At 39.7% G+C, this 25,114-nt stretch overlaps 2 protein-coding genes across 3 annotated transcripts in view; both read right to left on the bottom strand.

The window, feature by feature from the left end:
• Epb41l4a (erythrocyte membrane protein band 4.1 like 4A) overlaps nt 1–25,113 on the bottom strand; it is a 227,802-nt gene extending 202,689 nt beyond the window's left edge. Inside the window, exon 1 of one of the 2 annotated variants that reach the window (XM_013020442.1) lies at nt 24,854–25,113. In XM_013020442.1, the coding sequence (XP_012875896.1) occupies nt 24,854–24,952 (99 nt within the window). In that variant the 5' untranslated portion in view covers nt 24,953–25,113. The remainder of the gene's footprint in view (nt 1–24,853) is intronic. The other variant, XM_013020443.1, reaches the window with a different exon arrangement.
• On the bottom strand, nt 8,004–17,920 carry LOC105988604 (vacuolar protein sorting-associated protein 26A-like). Its single transcript, XM_013020276.1, is given in 5 exon segments — nt 8,004–8,032; nt 8,176–8,231; nt 8,450–9,016; nt 17,045–17,136; nt 17,855–17,920. Coding segments are annotated over 5 exon segments (810 nt in total).
• Nucleotide 25,114: the final 1 nt, after the last annotated feature.

The raw sequence follows: 25,114 nt of genomic DNA, 5'->3' as shown, positions 1-25,114 counted from the left end.
ACACACACACACACACACACACACACACACACACACACACACACACACACAAAGTGAGAAAGCCTGGCCCTGAGTTGAAGTCCTAGTACAAGGGTAACAAATGCACATAAAACGAGCTTGAATAGGCCAGGCACTGGTGGCTCAGGTCTGTAATCCTAGCTACTCAGGAGGCTGAGATCTGAGGTTCGAGGTTCAAAGCTAGCCCTGGCAGGAAAGTCCATAAGACTCTTATCTCCAATAAATCACCAGAAAACTGGAAGTGGCGCTATGGCTCAAGTGGTAGAATGCTAACCTTGGGCTGAAAAGCTGAGGAACAGTGCCCAGGCCCAGAGTTCAAGCCCCACAACCAACAACAACAACATCAACAACAACAAGCTTGAATATAAATGTAGAGAAAAAAAAACCTTTAATGAAGTAATTTGAGACATCTTTTTAAAAGAGAATTCAGTAAAAATACAAATAGCAAACAAATAATGAAAAATACTCAACCTCAACATGAATCAGAAAGTGTAAACAAAACTTCATATTCTTTTAAACAAATTGACAAGGATATTTTATATATAATAAAGTCTGGGAGTATAAATATACTGATAACAGCTAGAGGAGGCATTTTCAGTTAATCTACATAACAACCTATCTGGAAGGAATGATCCTTATTTCCTATTTCCATATGAAGGAGTAAAGGAGTAGGGTTTAAGTGAATTCTCTCAGTCACATGGTTAGCAAGTGGTAGAACCAGGAACTGACCACAGCTTCCCTACCTCAGTAACCTATCCATTAACTATACTGCAGCCTATCTAGAAAACATTTGGCCCCATGAATCTAGAGATTTAAAGAATAGCCTCTATATCTGGGCACACTGATTCACATTGTGAATTCTAGCACTCAGGACAAGAAAATCAGGAGGATCAAGGTTCCAGGCCAGCCAATCCCAGTAAATGGGACTTTTTCCCAATACAAAAAGCTAATGTAGTGGTATGTACCTATCATCCCAACATAATAGGAAGACTGTGGACCAGGCTGGCCTAGACATAAACATGAGATTATGTTTTTTAAAATGAAAGCAAAAAAGAGGTGGGGCATAGCTCAAGTAGTAGAATACCTGCCTAGAAAGCCCCATGTTCCAACCCTAGTACCACAAAAAAAGGAAAGCATACACAGGCTGGAGACAATTACATTATTTCCATGCTAAGCCTATGGGGTCAGAAGTGACACCAGTACATTCCTATAGTGACTCGTAGAACAGACTGGCAAAGTAGAAGATTTGACAAGAACAGGATCATAGAACTTTCAAAATGAACAGTGGGCCTTCATGATTACTTAATCCAACCCACTCTTTGTGTAGTAACAATCATTCATTAGTTAAAAAAAAAAACATTTTGCAACATGAAGAAACATAAGGAAAATCCAGTCTCTCTCCACAGCAGTTAATGAAAGGGGAGAGTTACTGGCCTCATAATAAATACTCTCATAATAAATGCCTCTTTAGAACTTGAATTTAAGCTGGGCATTATATCTCATACCTATAATCCTAGCTACTAAGTGGCTGAGATTGAGAGGATCAAGGTTCCAGACCAACTTGAGTACAAAGTTTTCCAGATCCCATCTTAACAGAAAAAGCTTGGCATGGTAGTAAATGCCTGGCATTCTAGCTAAGGTGGGAAGTACAAATAGGAGGAGCATGGTTTGGGCTAGTCTAGGAAAAGCAAGACCTTATTTAAAAATAAAAAATAGTAACTAGGCTGGGAAGGTGGCTCAGTGGTAAAGTGCTTGCATTGCATGCCAGAGGCCCTGGGTTCGATTCCTCAGCACCACATAAGCAAAAAGAAAAAAAAAGCAAAAAAAAAATAGTAACTAGAGCAAAAATATGGAGGTATGGCTCAGGCAATAGAGTGTCAAGCAAGTGTCAAGCAACACCCTTGAGATCTAATCCCAGTACTTGCCTCCTCAAAAAGAATTTGGATTTTCTTTCTTTTACTTTAGACCCAATTATAGTATGCTATAAATTAAGAAGTCAGTTTAACTGCCTGTACGTATATATAAACAAACAAATGTGTCTAAAACAAAATAAAATTGTTAATGGAAGTTCACAGACTCTTCGAAAGATGGGCTTTAAGAGACCTTTCACTCATAGTCAGGATGTTTTCTACAAGACAGAAGCTTGTGGAAGCTTCACCTTAATCAAAAATAAATAAATAAATAAATAAAGCCAGGCACAGATGAATCCTAGCTTATAATTCTAGCTACTCAGGAGGCTGAGATCTGAGGATTGCAGTTCAAAGCCAGCCTAGGCAGGAAAGTCCAAGAGACTCTTATCTCCAATTAACCAACAGACAACCAGAAGTGGCACTGTGGCTCAAGTGGTAGAGTGTTTGTCATGAGCTGAAGAGCTGAGGGATAGTGCCCAGGCCCAGAGTTCAAGCCCCACAACCAAAAAAATCAAAAAATTAAAACAGGTAATACCTTGATTAGAGCTGATCAGAGAAACAAGAGTTAAAAAAAGATATTTATTCCGAATTGGAAATGAACACCAGTGTAACCAACATGAAGTCTTGAGTTCAAACCCCAGTATTTGCCCCTTCTCCCAAAAAAGAATGAGGTGTTCTTCATTTAATACGTACTGCATGTCCAATGTGCAAGGGCCATCAGGGAAGACCTCAGTAAAGGAAATGTTCAAACAAAAATTTGAGGAGGTAAGAGTAAGCCAATTTTTTGGAGGGAAGAGAGTGGTAGGCAGAAGGAACAGTAAGTACCAAGGCCTTGTGGCAAAGATAAACTCTGTATAACAGGAACAAACTTCGCTCTGACAATCTCAAGGATCTTAAACTTTGGTACTCAGAGAATTTAAGATTAGTAAACTTTTGTCTCTCAAGAAATCTCTATTTAAATAATTTTAAACCTAAAGCTTTTCATGCATAAAGAAATTGTCCAAAACAGTTTTGTTTGAGGACATGTCTGCGGGCACATTGCTCTAAACATGAACACCCTGTCAAAAGCCCATCTAAATAAAACTGTTGCAACTTTATCTCAGGTAGGTCACATTAAACAATCCCCAGCTGCAGGCAGAGTTATAACTAGGCAAATTAGCTCCCCTTCATAAGAAGCATTAGTGTGTAGATGGGAGACTGTAGTGGGCAGACAGTTACAGAGATGTGAGGACAGAAGCAAGAAGCAGGCAATAAACAGAAACTGAATCTGGAATCCATCACTCTTACCCAAACCAATCCACCTATTTGACACCAATCTTCCCATCAAAGCCTGCCCCCCTCCTGTCAATGCCTGCCCCTCTTCTGATCATGATAACACCTGCTCCCTCCCCAACTTCACTCCCACCATCTAATGCTCCTTTTTTATCTGCTCTAGGCTACTTACACAGGCAGCTCTCTTTGCCTGGAACCTCTGCCGCCCGCCCTGTCACCACCATTCAGCCTGTATTCTACTTCCTGGAGAACACTGTACTCCATCAGATTCCATGCTGCATACATTAATGTCACCACCACCATTTCCTCCCAGACCCATGTATCACTGTCCTGATCCCCCACTAAAGTTGGCACTCCACACTGGCAAGGACTGGGTTATATTGCTTCACAACTACATCCAGGCTCCAACATAGTGCTTGGCAGCTGAAAGGCTCTCACAATTATTTTTTTTCAAGGAATGATGATCTAAGACCTTCTCACTGTATTCTATCTATCCCCTACCACTGTGTTACCCCAGCTCTCACCTACCACAGATCCTGGTTACCCCAAGCTCCAGGTCAATGTGCTGACAGCAACTGCCAGCCTAATGCCCTAAAATTCCAGTAAGACTCTTCTCTGCTATCACCTATTGCTCACCCTGTCTTACAGCCTCTAGGTAGATCTCCAGTCCTTCCCTTCCCTCATAACACCAACAGAAAGAAACCAATTCCCCTTTGCCTCTTCACTGTCCCATGAGTCCCCTGGGATAAACCTTCCTCTTTTGTATGTTCTTAAAAGCCACATTCAAGACCTACTTGGTGAGACCCTCATGTCTTTTCTCCATCAGAGATCATGTTTGTAAATTTAGCTGCTTTCTTAGGATTCCATGCATGTTTCTTTCCCGCCCCTAGTGTCAGGAAAGGAAGATACTGACATTTACTGAACACTATGGAGTATCAGACACCACAGGAGATGCAGATTGACTAGATGCCTACCAAGTTGTTAGAACTTCCACTAACTGCCTCACTCTTCTTTGTGGGCAACTTCTCTTTGCTTTTATTTATTTATTTTGTACTAGGGATTAAAATCTGCCAATTTGTGCTATGCCTTCAGTCCTTTTGTTGTTTATGAGATAGGGTCTATTTAACTCTGCCTAGGCTTAACCTAAACTCATAATTCTGTTTCCACCTCCTGAGTAGCCAGGATTGCAAGCTTATCTAGCCATGCCCAGTCAATTTGTAGGAAGATTACATTATAGTCTTATACTATATTTCTTCCTAACAAAATAATAAAGACAAAATAGAGTAATCAAAAAAAATAAAAATAGCTTCACTTTCCTTCCCTTTCCTTCCCAAACTAATAATCCCAAAATGCCTTTCTGTGTCTTATTTATCCATTCCATATGTGAAATTGAAAAGAAAAAAAAAAAGACACCATCACCAGGCACCACTGACTCATGGCTGTAATCCTAGCTACTCAGGAGGCTGAGACCTAAGGATCACAGTTCAAAGACAGCGTAGGCAGGAAAGTGTGAGACTCTTAACTCCCAATTAACCACACACACACACACACACACACACACACACAAAACTACCACCACCACCACTCCCTGGAGGGGGGGGCGGGTGGAGAACAGAAATAGAACACTAGCCTTGAGCAAAAAAATTTTAGGAACAGTACCCAGGCTCTGAGTTCAAGCTCCAGGACTGGCATCAAAAAACAAACAAAAACCTATCTCATGGAGGCTCGGGAATGTATGTGGCTCAGACTAGATTAACCACTGACACAGTCTCCAAGCTAGAAAACTAGGCCCCCCTCCATTATCTAGATGGAAGCTTTCAAGGTTAAATACTTGCTGTCAAGCTGCATTTAACATAGTTACTATCCTGGCTCCCAGAAATCCTTCTCATCACCCTTTATACAATTTCCCACATAAGAGGAAACTAGCTTTTACTATGGAAAAAATTTTAAACCTTATCCTTGCATGCACTAACACATCTAAAAATACCAGAATCCTATGGTAATAGATACACGTGTGGATAGGCTACATTCCTACCCAATTGTCTTAGTGGGGAGTCTAAGATACCTTAGTAATCATGCAGCAGAGCTTTGAAATGAACCAGGCAGGTAGTCTAAGTAATGTGTGTATTGTGCTGGACATAAAATCCAGGGCCTCATAAGTCCTAAGTAAATGCTTTACCACTGAGCTAACCACCAACCTCCTAAGCGACTGTTGCTCATGGTTTTTTGGTTGAGAATGTTCAGAAAACTAGAATTTAGCTCATAAGCTAAATCCATAGCTCATAAGCCATAGATTCCACTCAGAGAAGGAAATTTTGTTGGATATGTGTGGGAGGGAACAGTATATTTTGTCATCACTTTGTTACCTCAACCTCAGGCATAAGGTGTAAAAATAACCCTTCAAGAAGGTATAAAAACATACTAGGAAGACCAAAGCTCAGTTGCCTTGTGTTCTGGTCTTCAGAAAGCCCATAGCAGCCAAGTCAATAATTACTAAAGTGAAGAGCATGAGAAAACCTCATGGAAGGCTCTGAAAACCATATGAATCTGTCACATAAAATCATCACCACTCCCCAGGAACTAATCCCTGTATCCGTATCAAGTTTTCTATGATGCCAGATGGGAAATATTGTAAAAACAAATTGATTTATAATAAAACTTTCCCCTTAAACTTTTTTTCAGTAATGCAAGGTGCAGGTAGTTGAGAATGTGCACCTGTTTCAGTAGCTTTGATTTTTATATATTCAGGGGTTGGGAAGGTGGCTCAGTGGTAGAGTGCTTGCCTTGCATGCCTGAGGCCTTGGGTTCCATTCCTCAGCACCACATAAGTAAAAAGAAAAAAGCCGGAAGTGGCACTGTGGCTCAAGTGGTAGAGCGCTAGCCTTGAGCTGAAGAGCTGAGGGACAGTGCCCAGGCCCAGAGTTCAGGCCCCATGACCGGACCCAAAAAAAAAAAAGAGTGCAAGGCAAGCACTGATTTTTATATATTCAGAAAATGTCATTTCAGTATGAAAAAAATACTGCTCTTTTGAAAATAACCTTTTTTAAAAATTAAGGGTTCCTAGGGGAGTGAGTGCTCATGTTTACTCTTAAACACAACTAACCCAATATTTAATATGATACTTAAAAGTCAGGTAACTTTACTTTCTCTCTTTGAATGGGGAAATGACCACATTTTCTAGTAGGATGAATATTCAAAGTTTTTTTTTTCTGTTTCAAATTCTTTATTATACATCATGGTTGCACAATTTGAGGTTGGTTAAATACAATTGGTTTTCAAAATCTTGAATATTTTCTAGATTACTACATGCAAGTGACCATGAAAATATTTGGCATTTTAAAATTTTGAAACTGAACAGGCACTTACATGAAAGATAACATTACCATTTACAGATGCTCCAGCACATGGTACATGGAACCTCTGGCCAGTAAAGAAGTTGGTTACTGACTTATCAAAGTGCCATACTAGTAAATTAGGCTTCAAGAAATGTAATTTGCATTAGTTTACTCATAAGGTAACGTTAACCAACAACTTGCATTGAAGTATATTAAAAAATATTGGTACAAAAACCAATGAACTTTATTAAGTGAAAGAAGTTTTCACATAGCAGGTCTTGTTTTGGTTCCCAAAGTCCACATGTAGTGTATTTGCCACCAGACCCCATGCATTTGAACAGATGATTGCAATCTTTTCTATAGATATTGAATTTGGTGTTTAAGAAAAATAGGTATAGGGTGAAGTTTAAATGACTTTGAACTAGCCAAAGATCCACATAACATACATAAAATTGTCCAAGTCTAGATAACTATACATGTTATCACAGGACCTTCTGAGTCCACCAACCCTGATTTTCTGCTGAAAAGTGAATATGTCTATAAAATCAAGAAAATGGTATTTGCATACACATGGCAAAAATATTCCTTAAATTAAAAAATATACGTTTCAAAGAATTTATGGAAAAATTTACATCGTTTTAGTAAGTTCTAATATGCCAACATATATCACCTCTACATCGCAACAACTGTGGTACTGCTGGAGAGTAGCAGAATTGCTACTTAATATGGGGGCAAAGAGTGCCACAATGACATGTCACAAAAAAAAATTTAATAGTCATATTGCAGAAGACTCTGGAAAGATAAAATGCAAGATGCCATGAAATGGTAGGCCCAAAAATATCTACAGTGACACATCCCATATACATTTCTGAAATGCATATGTAAAAATACAATTCTCAAGTATTGGAAGGCATGTTTTAAAACTGTAAACTGTAAGGGCTATTCAGATTTTCTAATTGTATTTGAACACACAAATGTTAATTTTTTGCATGAAGAGAATAAGAGGTAATTATTAGTATGAAAAAGGAGGCATTAAAATCAACATTATTCAGAAAGAAAGCAAAATTTACAAATATCAGCCTGCTCACATGGAAATCCTTAAATGTCTATGCTGACACATATCTGAGTGCTTATCAGTATGCAGTAAAAAAAAAAAAAAGGCAGCTTAAGAAATCTCCAGTGTTTCAAAGCACTTTTTAAAAGGTATATAATACATGAAAAACATTTAGTTATACTATATAATAAATGAAGCATTGTAAGATAAAAGAAAGACTATTATATGTGGAATTTTGGCCTTTTTCCTGCTACAAGCTGCAACCATCTTGAACCTGCTCAACTTAAAGGTTACAGCTTTTTGTTGTTCTTGTTTCCTCCTATTCAGCTCACATTTCAGGCTGTTCAGCAAATGTCTGTGATTCTAGAAATTCAAATCGCTGGTGAAAGTTTGTTCTCTGTTTCCTCGGTTTTTTCAGGAGCTTTTCTCCATAAAATAATCTCCTGCTTCTAGAAGTACCTTCTGTCTTCCTCATCAACAAGCACTAGGCTCAAAAAATACCTTACTGAAAATTTTTTATTCACATCTCTCATTGTTTGAGTTGGGTCATACCCCGTTAAAAACAATCTTATTGGAATTGATTCACCTTTAACTGGTGCACCATCCATTATTTCATATTTGGCAACTGTTTCTGTAGTGGTACTGAGTCCTATTCCTGTGATCTCTTCTTTTTTTTTTTTTTTTTTGGTTCCGGTCATGGGCCTGAACTCTGGGCCTGGGCAACTGTCCCTCAGCTCTTCACCTCAAGGCTAGTGCTCTACCACTTGAGCCACAGCACCACTTCCAGCTTTTTTTTTTGCTTATGTGGTGCTGAGGAATCGAACCCAGGCCTCAGGCATGCAAGGCAAGCGCTCTACCACTGAACCACCTTCCCAACCCCTGTGATCTCTTTTTTGATTAGTTGTAATTCCATGTGCTATATTTTTATTCTTACTAATAGGAAGTAAATTTTTCCAACAATCACATCCTTTAAATGATACTTTGATTTATTATATTCAAACTTTATATGTAGAGAACCTTTAATACCCACTTCCATTTTAATGAAGTTGTTAACATCAGGATAGGTGGCAAGCTGGTGAACAGTAAGATCATACTCTTTCACCATATCTGTCAGTCTCCTCATTATTGTCACCTTAAGAAAATACCTCAAGTGGATACTGGCACCAATGTAAGACTCATATGGCTTTTCAACTTGCATAAATTCAAAATCACAACTTCTCTGATTCAGCTCTCCAGAAAGGGCTAGTTCTTCCAAATTCATGAGTTCAATTTGACCTACAAATTCAATTCTAATTTCTTGGTGTTCTAGCTTCTTTCCAGCTGGCTTAAAGGGTAGGTTTACCTTTCCTGAAACAGATTCTCCAACATAGAAGAGATAATATTTTCTACTTTGCCATCTTCTGTTTTCATTTCTGACACTGATCTCACTAAGGGGACTAAAAAAACCTCCAAGGGAACTTATTGGTGAAGCTGCTGCTTTCCCCCCCCCTCCCCATTTCACTCAGCTTCCCTCAAGAGAACTCCTGAACTGGTTCTGTCCACCAGGGTGCCCTGTCACATGACCCCCTCAAAGTTGTTTGTTTGTTTGTTTAACCTGAAAATATATAAGCAACTCCAAGTTTCTTCACCCCCTTTCACATAGGAAATTTGTGACCTAAGGTCACACTGATCAGCTATCAGTTTAGGATCTGATTTCCTTTGTCACTGTTTTTTGGGATAGCCATCATGCTTATATCAATACTGTGTTTCCATGACACTGTGGTTGGTAACTGTTGCCTCTGGGTGTGTGAAGGCTAGAAGGCCTGTGACTGTCCACACAAATGAGCCTGGAAGCAGATCCACCATCTCCAAATGAAAACACTTCAGGCATAACTTGGGTAATAGCTTCATCAGAAACCTTGAACTAAATCATATAGCTAAAGTGCTTCTAGATTCCTAACCTATTAAATGGTACACTGAAATCTTTTTTCTGATTTTCTACAAAGCAATAAGTAACTAATATAAGTACAAGATGGTTATAAATTGCTTCTAAGCTTATTAGTATCTACCCTATTTATTGTAAATATCCAAATGTTAAGTTTCAGAATATTAATATTTTGGGTTTAGAAGATATACCATCCCAAATCTGACTGGATAGGTTGACATATATATTCCATAATTCTATACTAGAATCTGAAAAGGTTTGAGTTTTGCAAACACTTGGTCTCAAGAGTTTCGGATAAGGCACTATGAACTTATAGTCCCACTATTTTTTATTAATTTCATGCTGGCATATAAATATAAGTAATTTTTTATCAAAATTTCTATGTATATGAAAATCTCTGCCACATAGTAAACATTCTGATTTTTTTGTCAGTTCTGGAGCTTGAACTTGGGTTTGGGCACTGTCCCTGAGCTTCTTTTGCTCAAGGCTAGCACTCTACCACTTGAGCCACAGTGCCACTTTTGGCTTTTTCTGTTCATGTGGTACTGAGAAATCAAACCCAGGGCTTCATGCATGCTAGTCAAGTACTCTACCACTAAGACACATTCCCAGCCCATATTCTGCTGTTTTTTAAGTGAATGTTGTCTCTCCATCTACAGATTAAATTTCCTATGGAATAAGCGTCTTTCAACTTCATTATCCTCACCAGAAATCCCGACAACCCTGGGTTCACAACAAACTCTAGATAAACTCTTATGCAAATCTGTGTCTACAATTACAGACACACAGCACTGGTACCCTCACACTTAAACCCTATTCGTCTTCAAAACTGCAGCAGAACATGAGGTCAAAACAGTGTCTGAAAGATAAAAGAAGGCCCCTGTAGGAATTATGAAAATTTTACATATCCTCCAAGTTCTCTTGTAAGCAGCAGCAAAAGCACAAAATAATCTGAAATAATCCAAATAATAGCTATCGGGGGAAAGATCTATTAGCCTCTTGATGATTGGCCCATCTGAGTCTTCAATGAAGAGTAATTTCACCTTTCTCACTCTGCTCTGTACCCTCCTGCAGGCAATAAAAAGGTTCACTAATCAGTTTTTAATTTTCTTTCCTGGAGAGATAGTTGTCCTGAAGCTATATACACTCAAGGTAAAAATCATTACAAAATAAAGCTCTAAAACCATGCCTTTAAATAAATTATTCTAGATCTTTTAAATAAATAAGCACTTTCAAAACCCAAAAAACAGAATGCCATGCAATAACTATTATTCTGAAAAGAAGCCCCACATAATCTCGTATGAAAATTTAAATGAAGGAAAGAAAAGACTTAACCCAGAAAGTCCTAACCATAAATCCAAATGCCAAGACGTCACAGTTATCAAGACAGACAATGGACCTAGGCAGACTTAATTTTAGAGAGGTGGCAGAAGAGGTTAGGAATACAGGAACACTTGGAACTAGTGGTGAACCTAAGCAATTTTCAATAAATTCTGACATCAGTTGCTACAATCAGCTCTCAGTACTTCCTTCCATGGAGAAAAGAAAATAAGCATGAGTGAGCAGTCAATAAAGAAGTAGGCAGATGGGGAGACCAGAAACAGGGTCTAGGCTCACATACTGGGTCCAGTCCCTCACTTGTAGGATATGAGGAAAGGATTAGATGACTGGAATCTAATTTTCTAAGTGAAATCCAATCAAGTGTAATTTATGTCCCCTTTTCCATAACCTCAACCCGGCATTCTGCTGTCTTTTCAGGGAGTTTCACTGGGCTGGATTAACTGAGCATAAGAGACCATGCACATGTTTGCTGGGCAAAAGAATGAATGGCATACAGAAGAAAAAAAAAAGCAATGGCAGCAGAAACAGATGGATAAAAGATTTTTGTGATGCTATGTCTCTATTCAGATTCTAGATGGTTGAGATACTCTTCATAAACAGAGCTTCAGTGGCCTGTACAGCTGCTGGGATTTTTCACATCTTTGGATAACTATGGACTTTAAAAATGTGCAATCCAGACAAGACTGTAAAGCTTGTATTATGCCAGTTTCAATACCACAAAGATTTGCTACAGTTACCCTTCCCCCCAGTCACAGGAATTTTAGTCCAATTCCACAAAGCTCTGTCTGTTCCCTAGGTTTTAACCTGCAATCCTACTAGAAATCCCTGAAGATAAGAGTTCAAATTGATGGGGGAGGCTGTGTGTGTGTTGAGAAGTAGTTTTCTAGCCATTGACATTATTTCCCTAGGGGAGAAAAAACACCAACAGCACATATCACCTTTCTCAGAACAAATCTCTAACAATTTCTCAGGTTATTTCAAGGTAACAAATGAAAAATACACATATAAATCACATTTACCTTCCCTAACCCCTTTGTTTATCAAAACTCCCAACTCAAAACTATTCATAAAACAAACACAGACAAGGGGATGGGATGTAGCACAGTGGCAAAGCGCTTGCCTAGCAAGTGCAAAATCCTGCGTTCACTCTCTAGTACCGAAAAAGAAAAGACCAAAACAAAAATCACAGGCAAATGCCCTTTTTAAAATCATCCAATAATTGATTTCCAAGAATAAATAAATAGCAATATACAAGGCTTTAAAACAGAAACAGTTTATTCAGGCACAGTTTCAAGTTATGAGAGCAATAGCATCAGAATGATTAAAATGACCCTTCAATTAGTCCTCTGCCAAACATTTACTGACCACCACCATGTGCTTGGCATTCTTTTAAGTGCTTGATGACATTAACAGTCCATGAAGACACAGTGTCACTCAGAGGTTTACAGACATTTTTCTAAAAATATTAACTGTTTTAAACTAGGAATATTACCTCTGCTAAAGTACATACAAACCTACCTTACAAGGACATAGGGAAAATAAACAAGCTATAGTAAGAGTCCTCGTAGATCAATGGAATAGAATTGAGAGTTTGGAAATAAACCCTCTTATTTATTGTTACTTGGGTGCCAGACAATCAGATGGGGAATAAACAGCTCTGTGACAACTGATTAACTTCATACAAAAGTATAAAGAATAGATCTGGGCTGGGAAGGTGGCTCAGTGGTAGAGCGCTTACCTTGCATACATGAAGTCCTGGGTTTGATTCCTCAGAACCACATAAGAAAAAAGAAAAAAGCCAGAAGTGGCGCTGTGGCTCAAGTGGTAGAGCGCTAGCCTTGAGCTGAAGAGCAGAGGGACAGCGCCCAGGCCCAGAGTTCAGGCCCCACAATTGGACCCCCGCCAAAAAAAAAAAGAATAGATCTAACTGTAAGACCCTGAAAGGGAACAAGAATTAATTTCATGCTTTGATATAACATCAACAAACAAACAAATAAGTAAACTGGGCTTCCTCAAAAATTGATCTTGGTTTTTTTAATTAAGAAAAATTTAAGCCAGGCACCTGTAGTTCATGCCTGTGATCCTAGCTACTCAGGAGGCTGAGATCTGAGGATCACAGTTCAAAGCCAGCCTGGGCAGGAAAGCCCATGAGACTCTTATCTCTAATAAACTATTCAGAAAAGCCAGAAGTGGCACTGTGGCTCAAGTGGTAGAGTGCTAGCCTTGGGCAGCAAGAGGCTCAGGGACAGTGTGCAGGCCCTGACTTGGAAGAGGAGGAGGAGGAGGAAGAAAAAGAAAAAAAAAAGTTAATTGTATTTGAATATTCATGTGACTCAAATACCTGATAAGACACTCATCTATGGTATGTTTTAAATATAACTTTTTCACAAATCAGGTAATGAGTACATTTCTTTTTTTTTTGTACAATGTTAACCCTTCCTTTGCTTCCCCCAGATTCCTCCTCCTGTTCCTGCCAACAAATTATATCGGTAATTTTCCACATAATGTATACTGAACAGCATAACTGTGTTTGTTCACCCTTCCTCCCTTTCTGTGTCTCTCTGGAATATATTTTTAAATTCTTGTACTCAATAATTTAAAAACCAATAAATCAGTTTTTGTTGTTTTTTTTGTTGGCCATGGGGCTTGAACTCAGGGCCTGGGTACTGTCCCTCTGTTCTTTTGCTCAAGTCTAGCATTCTACCACTTTGAGCCACAGTGCCACTTCCAGTTTTGTGAGTGGTATATTAAAGATTAGAGTTTCATGGACTTTACTGTCCTGGCTGGCTTCAAACCATGATCCTCAGATCTCAGCCTTCTGAGTAGCTAGGATTACAGGAATGAGCCAGTTTTTTGACTTGGCTGAGAATCTCAATGGACATCTCTCTATACAAATGGACAATCAGCACATGAAAAGATACTCAACCAGTAAAATGCAAATCTAAACAACTGTGAGATACCACTTTGCACCCAACAGGATGGTCATAATAAAAAAGATTATAAAAATTGTTAATGAGCTGGACTCCGGTGGCTCACACCTGTAATCCTAGCTACTGAGGAGGCTGAGATCTGAGGATCACAGTTCAAAGCCAGCCCAGGCAGGAAAATTCATGAGACTCTTATCTCCAATAAACTACCAGAAAACCAGAAGTGGCGCTGCGGCTCAAGCGGTAGCACGCTTGCCTTGAGCTGAAGAGCAGCAGGGACAGCACCCAGGCCCAGAGTTCAAGTCCCACAACGGACAAAAAACAAAAAATTGTGAATGAAAATGTTCAGGGGCTGGGAAGGTGGCTCAGTGGTAGAGCGCTTGCCTTGCATGCATGAGGCCCTGGGTTCGATTCCCCAGCACCACATAAGCAAAAAGAAAAAAAGCCGGAAGTGGTGCTGTGGTAGCACTCAAGGGGTAGAGTGCTAGCCTTGAGCTGAAGAGCTGAGGGACAGCACCCAGGCCCAGAGTTCAGGTCCCACAACCAGACCTTCCCCCTCCCCTGGCCCCCCCACCCAAAAAAAAAGAAAATTTTCAGAAATTGCAACCATTTCATTGCTGGTAAGAATGTAAACTGGTACAACCATTATAGAAAATGACTTGGCACTCCATAAACTGCTATATTTCCAATCCTAAAGAAACATGCAATTAGGAATTTGGAAAATTAGGAAACTGGGAAATTTAGCAAATTAGGGAAAATGTCTGCAGAAAAATCTGTACATGGCCGGGCGCTGGTGGCTCATGCCTGTAATTCTAGCTTCTCAAGAGGCTGAGATCTGAGGATCACAGTTCAAAGACAGCCCAGGCAAGGAAAGTCCATGAGATTCTTATAGCCAATAAACCATTAGAAAACTGGAAGTGGTGCTGTGGCTCAAGCGGTAGAGCACTCACCTTGAGCTGAAGGATAGTGCCCAAGCCCAGAGTTCAAGCCCCACGACCGACCAAAAAAAAAAAAATCTGTACATGAATCTTCATAACATTATTTAGAATTTAAAATCACCAAAATGTAAGCATGAGCCAAAAGTCCATCAACTCATGAAAGTTGATTATAAATACACTATACCCATACCATAGAGTATTAAATATACAGCTATAAAAAGACATGAAGCATTAATGTATGCTATATTATGAAATGAATCTTATAAACATTATACTAAGTCAAAGCTGGTCACAAAAGAACATATATTATATGAATCCACCATGAAATATCCAGACTACGCAAATCATGTGGGGAGGAGGCTGATGTGAGGAGTTAGAAGGAAATGCAGAGTGGACTGTTAATGTTTGAAAATTCATTGTGGTGTTGGTCTCAATTCTGAATACATGGGAAACCCATGGAATTGTATACTATAAAAGAGTGAATTGCCTAGTATATCATTTATATATCTCAAGCTGCATAAGCAGTTGAGTCAAACTTGTGTGTTATATGTTCTGAAAAAGCAAAAAGGAATGCTTCAGATTCATTAGCATATGTCCATAAAGAGGTCATTTTTCTCATTCCAATTAATTTAGCCAGTCAACATTAATTCTTTGATGTCTACCATTTCTTAGTAACTGGGCATGACAAGGAATCTCATAAGAAATATCTAGTCCCCTTCCTCAAGGATTTCCATACAATTGCCACTTGTAAGGCATAAAGCTACAGGCTTCATGTATAGCATCTCAAAATATGGTGAAAAGACTAACCATAATTTTACAAATAAGGAAAAACACTCAAAAAGTTAACTTGCCTGTGTTTACAGTGCTAACCAAAGGAAGGGAGATTAAAAGCCAGATGAACTATGGGTAAAGCCTGTCCTCTGCACCCCACTAAGCCCCACTTCCAGGAAGAGGTAGGCAGGAAACCATAGAAACTACTATATGGAGGACAGGCTTAGTTAAGTTTGGAAGAATGACCATAGCAATGAGGAAATAAATTCAGATTTTGCTTGGGATGCTAAAAGTATGTGAAAATTTAAGGATCCTGGCCCAAAGGAGAAAGCAGGCATACTGTTGGTGGCCACAACACCCACAATCCCCTACTCCTCTCCTTATTCAGCTCCTCTCCAGAGCAGCCACTGGCTATTGGGAAACTGATTCCAGCCCTACCCAACTCCCAGAAGGATCCTTGATGTAAGGATGATCTTGTTACCATGATGACTCGAAAACAATCATTCAGACCAAAGGGCACATAGAAAAGTCTGCTGCAAGACTTTTGGAGAAAGCAGGACTACCTATATTCCTATGTAGCACATTACCATATATGAATGTCATCTTGTCTCAGAACCCTCTGACCATCCTCTACAGTCTGCAGACTGCAGTGACTCCCATGATGGCAGAGAAAGGGAGAGATGGGAGAAGCAGGGCCTTGACATCATGTACCTGCCCTGAGTGTTGTCTTGGCCCCTGGAATCCCTGACAGGTTAGCTGATAAATTTCTTCACACTGAGGCAGCTTGCAATGGGATCTCCATAGGAGACCAAAACATTTTAATCAACAGAGAGTGTGGTATCATTCACCAACATCCACTAAACTAGGGGTAGCAGGTTTGGAAGGAGCAGAGGGATAAGGACTGGGGCTTAGGTATCTACTGTGGTATCCAGGAAGCAATAAGAAATACACATAATGAAGGTAATGAGAAGGAAGCCAAAACTGAGGAGATAGATTGTGGTGCACATCTTATAGATGTGGGGTTTCACATTCCAGCAGGAGTTGAGGCAATGTTACTGGATCCACTGCTGGAACATGATAAAAGGAGACCACACAGCAGCCCAATAAGGAGGCCAAGTGGGTGTGAAGGCCACACTAAGAGCCGTGAGATCGGAGGAGAAAAAAAAAAAATTCTGACAAGGACCACTACAGACAACAGAGGCTCAAGACTGCTTCTCAAACTTTGATAGTGGGATCCGAACAACTTAAATACACAAATGGCACCTGTGGGCTAGCTCAGGAACCTGAACTTCAGTCACATCACTGCTCATGTAAAAGACAGATTGCAAACAATTTCAACCACCTTCCGGAAAGCCATGCCCACAAAACTGGAAATTCAGTTGGTTGGTTGGTTGGTGTCAACATTGCATACTTGATGAACACTAGCATCGGAGGACACAAAGCCCCCAGTCTGACAGACCAACAATGAGAATACTTTTACATGATCCCTCTCCGGTCTATATCACAGTCTATTAGTGGACAGAAATAACACCTATTCCACTTGTCCTGCCTAACCTTGAACTCTTTACCCCTTTCCTCTCCTGTTGCTCCCAACTTCCATTACATGCAATGCCTGTACTGGTACCTACCGAACACAGAAAGCAAAACTGAAAAAAACAGAAGACAAAAAGTAGAAATCAACAAGAAGATACACACCCTGCCCCACCACCTCCCCTTTGTTTCACACTGCTGTGATGTGTTATCCTGCCACTCAGTCTTCTCTCTTTGATTCTTTAACAGTGAGGTGGATCTTTGCCTCTGACAGAGATCAGAATGAGGTCCTAGGGAGAATTTAAGCCCTCTGTCATGTGTTTCTACAGTTTGTCTTATGCTATAATTATTTTAAAAAATAAATAAATACATAAATAAACTGGAAATTCAGTCACTACCTGTGGTTTATGGTAGGCTCACAATGTATCCTTTCTAAATAATATGCTACCAGGCACCAATGGCTTGAGCCTGTAATCCTAGCTCCACAGGAGGCTGAGATCTGAGGATCAAAGTTCAAAGTCAATCCAGGCAGAAAAATCCAAAAGACTGTTAGCACCAAATAAACAGCAAAAAGTCAAAAGTAGAGGAATGGATCAAAGTGGTAGGACATCAACTGTGAGCAAAAAAGCCAAGCAAAAGCTCAAGGTCCTGAGTTCAAGCTCTAGTTCTAGCACAATAAACCATGTTCTACAGCCAGCCCTAAAATCATCCCTGCTGACCCTCCCTTCCCATCTGACCATTTGTTGTCTGGGTGAGCTATCACTGGCACTCCAGGTTAGCACTCCCACACTTTCCTTAACATATCAGTCTCCCCAACTAGGAAACAAGTTTCACGTTTGGAAAAGCAGCGTATCCTTTTAAGTCTTCAGTGATGATTAGGACATTTTCCAAAGGAGCCATTTAGCCCTTGGGAATCTCCTTACAAGAATGTTTAGTTACAGAGTAAGGAATTAACATAGACAACATTAAGAAAAAATAGCTGTTTCACTCTAAAAAAGAAAAGAAAAAACAGGAAATGGGTCAGGGAGCACAGGAATGTCATGCACATTTTCAAGAAGGGTACAAACTCTCTACATTGCAGTTGCAAGCTTTTTGAGTCACAAAGTAAACTGACTGGTTCCTGAACTCACACACCTAGTCTATACTACAACATGTGATAACAGGTGCCTTTTTAATCTTAACATGTGAAACTTGGAGACAAACTCATGATGCAGAAGCAAAGGCAGTTAGTCATTACAACCCCAAGCAAGCTGACCAGGAACAACATGTACAAGCTTTACCTGTGCTTAAAGGCTGGAGATAAAGCTCTGCCAAAGCAGTCAAAAGGAGAAGCAGGAGAGATACAACCAACCTGATCTGACTAACCAGGTTTACTACAGGCCTGTAGACAAATATACTTCAAAGTGAAAAACAAAATTTTTCATAAAAATAAAATATTCTATTAGTTTACTCTGGCATTTTTGTAATGTAGCAGGTGCCTTAACTAAGATGTGTATGAAACATAGATGAGCACTTAATTCTACTTCCTAGCTGCTCAGCTGAATATGTGTTTAAGGAAAAACAAAGGATACAACAAGGCTCAAGAGCATCTGGAATGTTTGATAAACTCCACAGCTGTGCAAGCAGGAGGGAAAGTCCTTTTGGCAGATAGGTATAGATAAACCAGGTAGGGTGCTGAACCAAACAAAAAATGACATTTGGACTTTATCTCTAGACCAGAACGAGCCACTACCAGAATGGATAAACAGGAAAGACTCTCATATTAAAGAATTACCTGGCCCTATGGTCTGGGATAAAACATGACACATTCCAAAACGTGTGGGGGAGGGGGGTTGGAAACAGGCACAGGGATAGGGATCACTTTTTCATCTTGTAAATATCTTAACAAACCAAACCAATGTCCACAGGCCTAATCAGAAGTTAGTCTGGACTTTTGCCCATTCAATTTAGATTTAACCTTATTTATCCCACTCATGCTGAAAACATTGCATTCATTTGACTTTAGTTCAAACTTAGTTCAACCTTATAGAATTAAAGAGTAGACAGACATAATGACTGGGCTACAAAAAGTCTGGTTCATCATCAATCAAGAACATTATAAGCCCCTGGAGAAAGGGAGTCATCAGCTGTTCCAGGTAACTAATCTTTCTCCCTTAGTGTTTAAATTATATTCAAGTCATGGATAATAAAAGTCATTTCAGTAACCTTTCAAGAAAAAAATCTTTATGAAATACTGAGGTATTTATGCAGCCTCAACTGGGATGTCACATACGAATTTTAGAAAGCTGGTGCAGCCAGTTACATCTGACTTTCTAACCTATGAAGACCATCGGTCCACTTCCATTAATAGAAATGCTACTGCACATTACTCCTACTTCAGGTCTCTAAGTCTAAGTTATGTGTTTGATACAAAAAGACACAGGTATTCATATATACGTCTAATATATGAAAAGCTACTGCTTTTCACTTTCCCCTCAATCTTCTGAGATGTCTTCTGTGCCAATTCAAATGCAATGAAAATTACAATTCTTTTCAAGTGAGATGCCTATGGTCTAAAACCTCACCTTGTAATTATTTTTCTGGCTTACTAGGAAATTACTGACCAAAGGATCAAAACTGACTCACAGTAATTCTCAAACCTTGGGATGGTTAGGAGGTAACATTATTTAACTGCTAATGCACACATTGTATGTTTTGACTGGGTAAACTGAACAACATATCTCAAAGCCCTTAAAAATGTTAGTGGAGATTCTATCTTAATGCCATATTAATTCATTAATTCAGCCGACATACCTAGAGAAAAAACTAGAACCTTTATGTTTACTAAGGTCCAAAAGCTTGATGAGTGAAAACATGACTCTCATATTTGCAACAGCAAGTCTGAGGCCTAAATTTATAATCACACCTTGTGACTTTTTTTCCCTGATAACCTTTATGCTAGCCAAATAAAATCTAGAAAAGTAGTATGACTCACCAAGTTTATGTTCCTAAAAGAGCATAAAGAAAGATCTCTATTCTGGCTCAGAGAATTACAAAAGGCCTAACAAAAATGTCCTAGAACAAACATTACTCAAAAAAAATCGAGACCAACCACAGCAGAAATTCTTAAGTTGAATAAACAATAGAGATAGCAGCAGAGAACAAACAGCTAAAGGCCATTGTGAGAGCGCAACACACTACCAATAGTTTGCAGCTTATATAAACTTGGTCTTTTCAAATCTTGGATAGGGCTCAAACAATGAACTGCGGGGAAAGACTTCCTGCTTGTCAAATGAAGCTCCATCCAAGGCAAGAATGCAAATACCTATGTAATACTGACACAAAAATACTATAGTTTATTTTGCGGTTTGCTCAATAAAACGTTATTTTACATTTATATAATATTTATTTGAACATATAAGGTATGTGGTTATTATCATCAAGCTGAAATAATTTCAATGGCAACACATTGATTCTTTTTTCTAAAGTTGATGTAAAACTTTTACCTAAGTTTTAGATAATTACTTCATAACTAGCTTTTTAATGTGTGATAACAAATCCATGGAGTACTTTTCAAAATTGCACACATAAAAAAAATGTTTTGCCTAGCCTCTCTTCACTTCTACATTTTTTACCACAATTAAGCTTGGAACTCATAATGCATTTTTATATCAATACTACAAGCAAATTTGTTAGTTTTAAGTAATTCTTCAGCAACTATTTAGAAATTAGCAAAATTTTCTTTATTAGAGGATAAAATATGTGAATGATTTTAATGCAAAGTTGGCTGTTTCTATTTCTTTTGAGAATAGAAAAATAAGGAGGGTCATCTCAAAATAAATATTAAAAAACACTCAGAAAAATAAAAAGTGATACTTTTGTCTTAATTTCAGAGGAAAGATTTTGCTTACCTAAGTTTTTTTTGGGGGGGGGGTCTGGTAGTGGGGCCTAAACTCTGGGCCTGTGCACTGTCCCTCAGCTCTTCAGCTCAAGGCTAGTGCGCTAGCACTTGAGCCACAGCGCCACTTCTGGCTTTTTTCTTTTTTGCTTATGTAGTGCTGAAGAATCGAGCCAGGGCCTCATGCATGCAAGGCAAGCGCTCTATCCCCGAGCCACCTTCCCAGCCCTTGCCTAAGTTATTTTTACTGCTATTTTCAGAAAATATTTTACATGTTAGTAGAAGAATATAAAAAATAAAATGAAGCCAGGTACCCATGGCTCACGCCTGTAATCCTAGCTACTCAGGAGGCTGACATTTGAGAATAATGGTTCAAAGCCAGCCCATGCAGGAAAGTCCATGAGACTCTTATCTCCAACAAACCACTAAAAAACTGGAAGTGGCTTGTGGTTCAAACAGTATAGTGTTCGCCTTGAGCTAAAGAGTGCAGGGACAAAAGAAACATAGGTCCCATGGTTTCCCTTAATTGCAATATCTAGTATATCTATGAGTCAAGCGGAAAAGGTCAGATAATGTGATGTCAGGAAAATGTACCCTTAGATATGTATTTTAATGTTTTTTTCTTTCATGCATGTGTTTCTAATGCATTTATAAGATTATCTCTTTGTTGCTTTGTATGTCCCTCCCCCACAGTATAACCCTTGCTTTCACTATATTTGATGGCAGTATAACTTGAGGAGGAGATGGGGAAAAACCAGTTGTTTAAAGATACAGGTGGACCTGTTGCAACAATGAGAAGTACAAGTTGTCATGTCCAAAAAGAGCTTTACAAAGTCGTTGGGGGGGAGGGGGTGGAAGGGGGGGAAGGAGAAGGATTGGGATTGGGGGGGAGGGGGAAGGCTGGGAAGGGATGTGAAGGGTAAACAAAAGGAGGAGGCTGCAATGCTTGGTAAGAAATGTACGCATTATCCTGCCCATGTAATTGTAACCCCTCTGTTCAGTATGTTCACAAATAAAATAAAAAAAAATATTTTAGTCACCAAAAAAAAAAAAAAGAGTGCAGGGACAGCACCCAAGCCCAGAGTTCAAGCCCCATGACTGCCAATAAATAAATATATATATCAGGCACATGAAGTGAAAAATCAGTATTTTCTAGCAATATGTAATTATAGTTTCATGAAAATACAATATTCAAAATATATGCAAAAACATGTTTGCAGTAATAAGGTTATAAAGTTCAAAGTCAGTTTTTGCCTACCATTGATAAAAATTGTCACAATTTTCAATTGTTTTTCTTCTTATCCTTTCAGCATTTACAAGTGAATTTCCTGGTATAATAGCTTCAACTAGAATTAAATTTCTGTGCATTTTTTCAAGTTTAAAACTTTAGAAATAGTTTAACGTACTAAATTTCAGGTATACTGCCTGCAGGTCTGACTTTTCTGACTCAATACTTAGAAATTCCTGAAATTTTTCATCCAAATTTGCTCATTTTCTAAGATCTGAAGATGTAAGCATTTCTTTTCTGCATTCAAAGCAGTGTAAGGTCTCTCTTACTTTAGAAAGTACATAGCATTATCTTTGTTTTTAATTAGTAACAACCAAAATCATCCCAAAAGAAAACACATAATAGTAGCCATAGGCTATTAACTTTAAATCGTTTACTTTTTCACTCATGAACTAAAGGAGAAACTAATTTATCTATTTACAATAATATACAGTAGCTGTACCTATACATCATAATGCAAGAAAGTTAGGAAAATGTTTTTAATCAAAGGTCAAGTATACACAGAATAAAATACATGTATAATTAAATGTATTTGAATATCATCTATATGTGAGGTCCTTTTTCCCTACCTTCTATCCTTGATAATGTTTTAGTTTAGTGCATACAAGTATAGAGGCATTAACACATGCAACATGGCAGTTACAGAAAATATGGTTCTTCAGCAGACAACATCTGTGTTACACACATGGCCTTCAAAATAATCATAGCATGCTTTTGTGACACCAAAAGAGTCCAAGCTGGTGTGAAATGATTACTTCCAACCAAAGCCTGTTTAAATTATTGTTTAGTTATATGGCATACAGCCAGAATAACAGTATTATAAAGTTGATGGTGCCTTTGAATTACTTCACAATGTTCAACTTGTTAGTAAAACAAGTTAAGCACCATTTGGGTTATTAAAAATGATTATGGATCAGGACTTTTGATTCCTGTTTCTTTGACAAAATCATTTCTATTTGATCCCAAGACTTGCCTGCTCTCTTGACAGAATAATGTACATACTGCACAGCTGAAAGGAGTATGGTTTTCATGATTAAATAGGAAGCTCATACCACAGATGACTTTAGACTCCAGATGAGTTTAGACTTTTGCCCTTCAGAAAGATCTCTTTGTTGTTTTAATATTGGATCATCACTTATTTTTCTAATTGTTTCCACTCACACACCGCAGTCTATGTATCACCGAGAACAGGACGTTTATAATTTCATTTTATTCTATTCACATAGTACACCATAGAATGTTCCATCATCTTGTAAGTTCCTTCCCAGATCTCATTGAGCTGGCCAGGGGCGTGTTTGGGAACATAAAAGTTGAAAATACCAAATGAACATTGTCTCCCAAAAGGGTCTATGTTATAGGTCATATAAGAACACACCAAATAAGAATCGGATTGGATTTTGCTTATTAATAGTTAATGCGGAAATAACAATATCTTAGGCAACTACCTTAATTAGGAAAGAGTTCACAATCGTATAGCTTTGATTGACTTTGCCCAGTTTCTCCTACAAAAGGCTCATACCTGTGAACTTACAATACTTATACACCCAAAACAGGCACAGTTATGCCTGTGATTTCTAGCCAGGAACAACTAGCTACCCTAGTGTGGGTAAAGTTATGTAAAAGTGGATTCGCACCAGGAAATGCCCAGGGCTTCCTCCTCCCCACCGCCCCCGCCTGCCCCCCCTCCCCCACCCCACATCACCATTAGGATTAGATTCTGAAATGACAGGACTGGGCCGGGACACTTAGCATCCGGGCCTTGCGTTTCCCAGTCCAGCCAGCTCTATCAAAGGGGGGTGGGGGTTTTCTTTCACCAGCCTGGCCAGGCTGCCCTTATCTAAAAATGCCTTAGTGATTCAAACTGAAGGGGAAGGAAAACCAAACAATAAAAAGCCCGGGATTCGGTCCTCCGCTGCAGTTACAACTGTGGGGAGGAAGGAAAACGAGCGCGCAGGCGCAGCCTCAGGTTGTCAGGTATAAACTTAAGCAGGCGTCTGAATGAAGGAAGTGGATCAGGGTAGGGGTGCTCCTCAGGCTTTTTGTTTGGGCTCTGTTGTTAGTAGGAACTGCACCTTGAATGACTACAAGCCGGAGCGCAGTTACTCCGGAGTGCTTTGAGAAACAGAGAGGTGGACGGAAAATTATTGTTTTCAGTGCAAATGTTAATGCATTACTTAGCGACAAACTCGAGGAACCCCGTCACCCACCGAGACACGGAGAGCTAGGTGACTTCCCCAGGAACGCTATCAAGGGAAGGGGAAGAAAAGAAAGAAAAGAAAAGGCCCTCCACAGGGCCTATAGGAATCATGCCTTCCACGGCGGGGTGGAGTGCAACCTGTCTTATTCCATTCTGAGCCTCTCCGGGGGCTTCCAGGGGCCTAAATGCGTCTGGAAGAAATGGGTGGTGGGCAGCTGTCCCCGCTGCAGGGCGGCGAGTCTCGGCCGGGAGTGGGCGCGTTCGCTAACCTCTGGGACGTCAAACTTACTTTACCAGGACCTCGAAGTTCACCAACCCGGACACGTCCGTCCTCCCTCGGTCTGCGCTCAGGGACAGCCGGTCCTCCCGGCTCCCCGCACACAAAGCCGAGGACCCGGGAGCCCTCCGGGCTGCCAGCCTGCCCCCCCCCACACACACACCCCGCCCGGAACGCTTCCCGGCCGCACTTACCTTGATGCCCTGTTGCTGGGTAGTGAGGGTTAACTTGGATTCATCCAGGAGCAAAACTTCGCAATAAAATTCTTCCGGAACAGCGCAGAAGCAGCCCATGTCGGCTTGCCACCGTCTGCAGCCTGGAGAGAAAGCGGCGACCCAAGCGCCCAGACGCCCCCTCGCCTCACGCACGGAGCATTAATGTCTTATCCGGACCGGAGCCGGAGCCGGGGCGGGAGGACCAGCGAGCGGCTCCCCGTGGGCTCCGGGAAGCGGGCC

Source organism: Dipodomys ordii, unplaced genomic scaffold, assembly GCF_000151885.1.
Source record: "Dipodomys ordii isolate 6190 unplaced genomic scaffold, Dord_2.0 Scaffold50, whole genome shotgun sequence".
Taxonomy (NCBI): domain Eukaryota; kingdom Metazoa; phylum Chordata; class Mammalia; order Rodentia; family Heteromyidae; genus Dipodomys; species Dipodomys ordii.
This window is presented reverse-complemented; position numbering and strand designations above follow the sequence as displayed.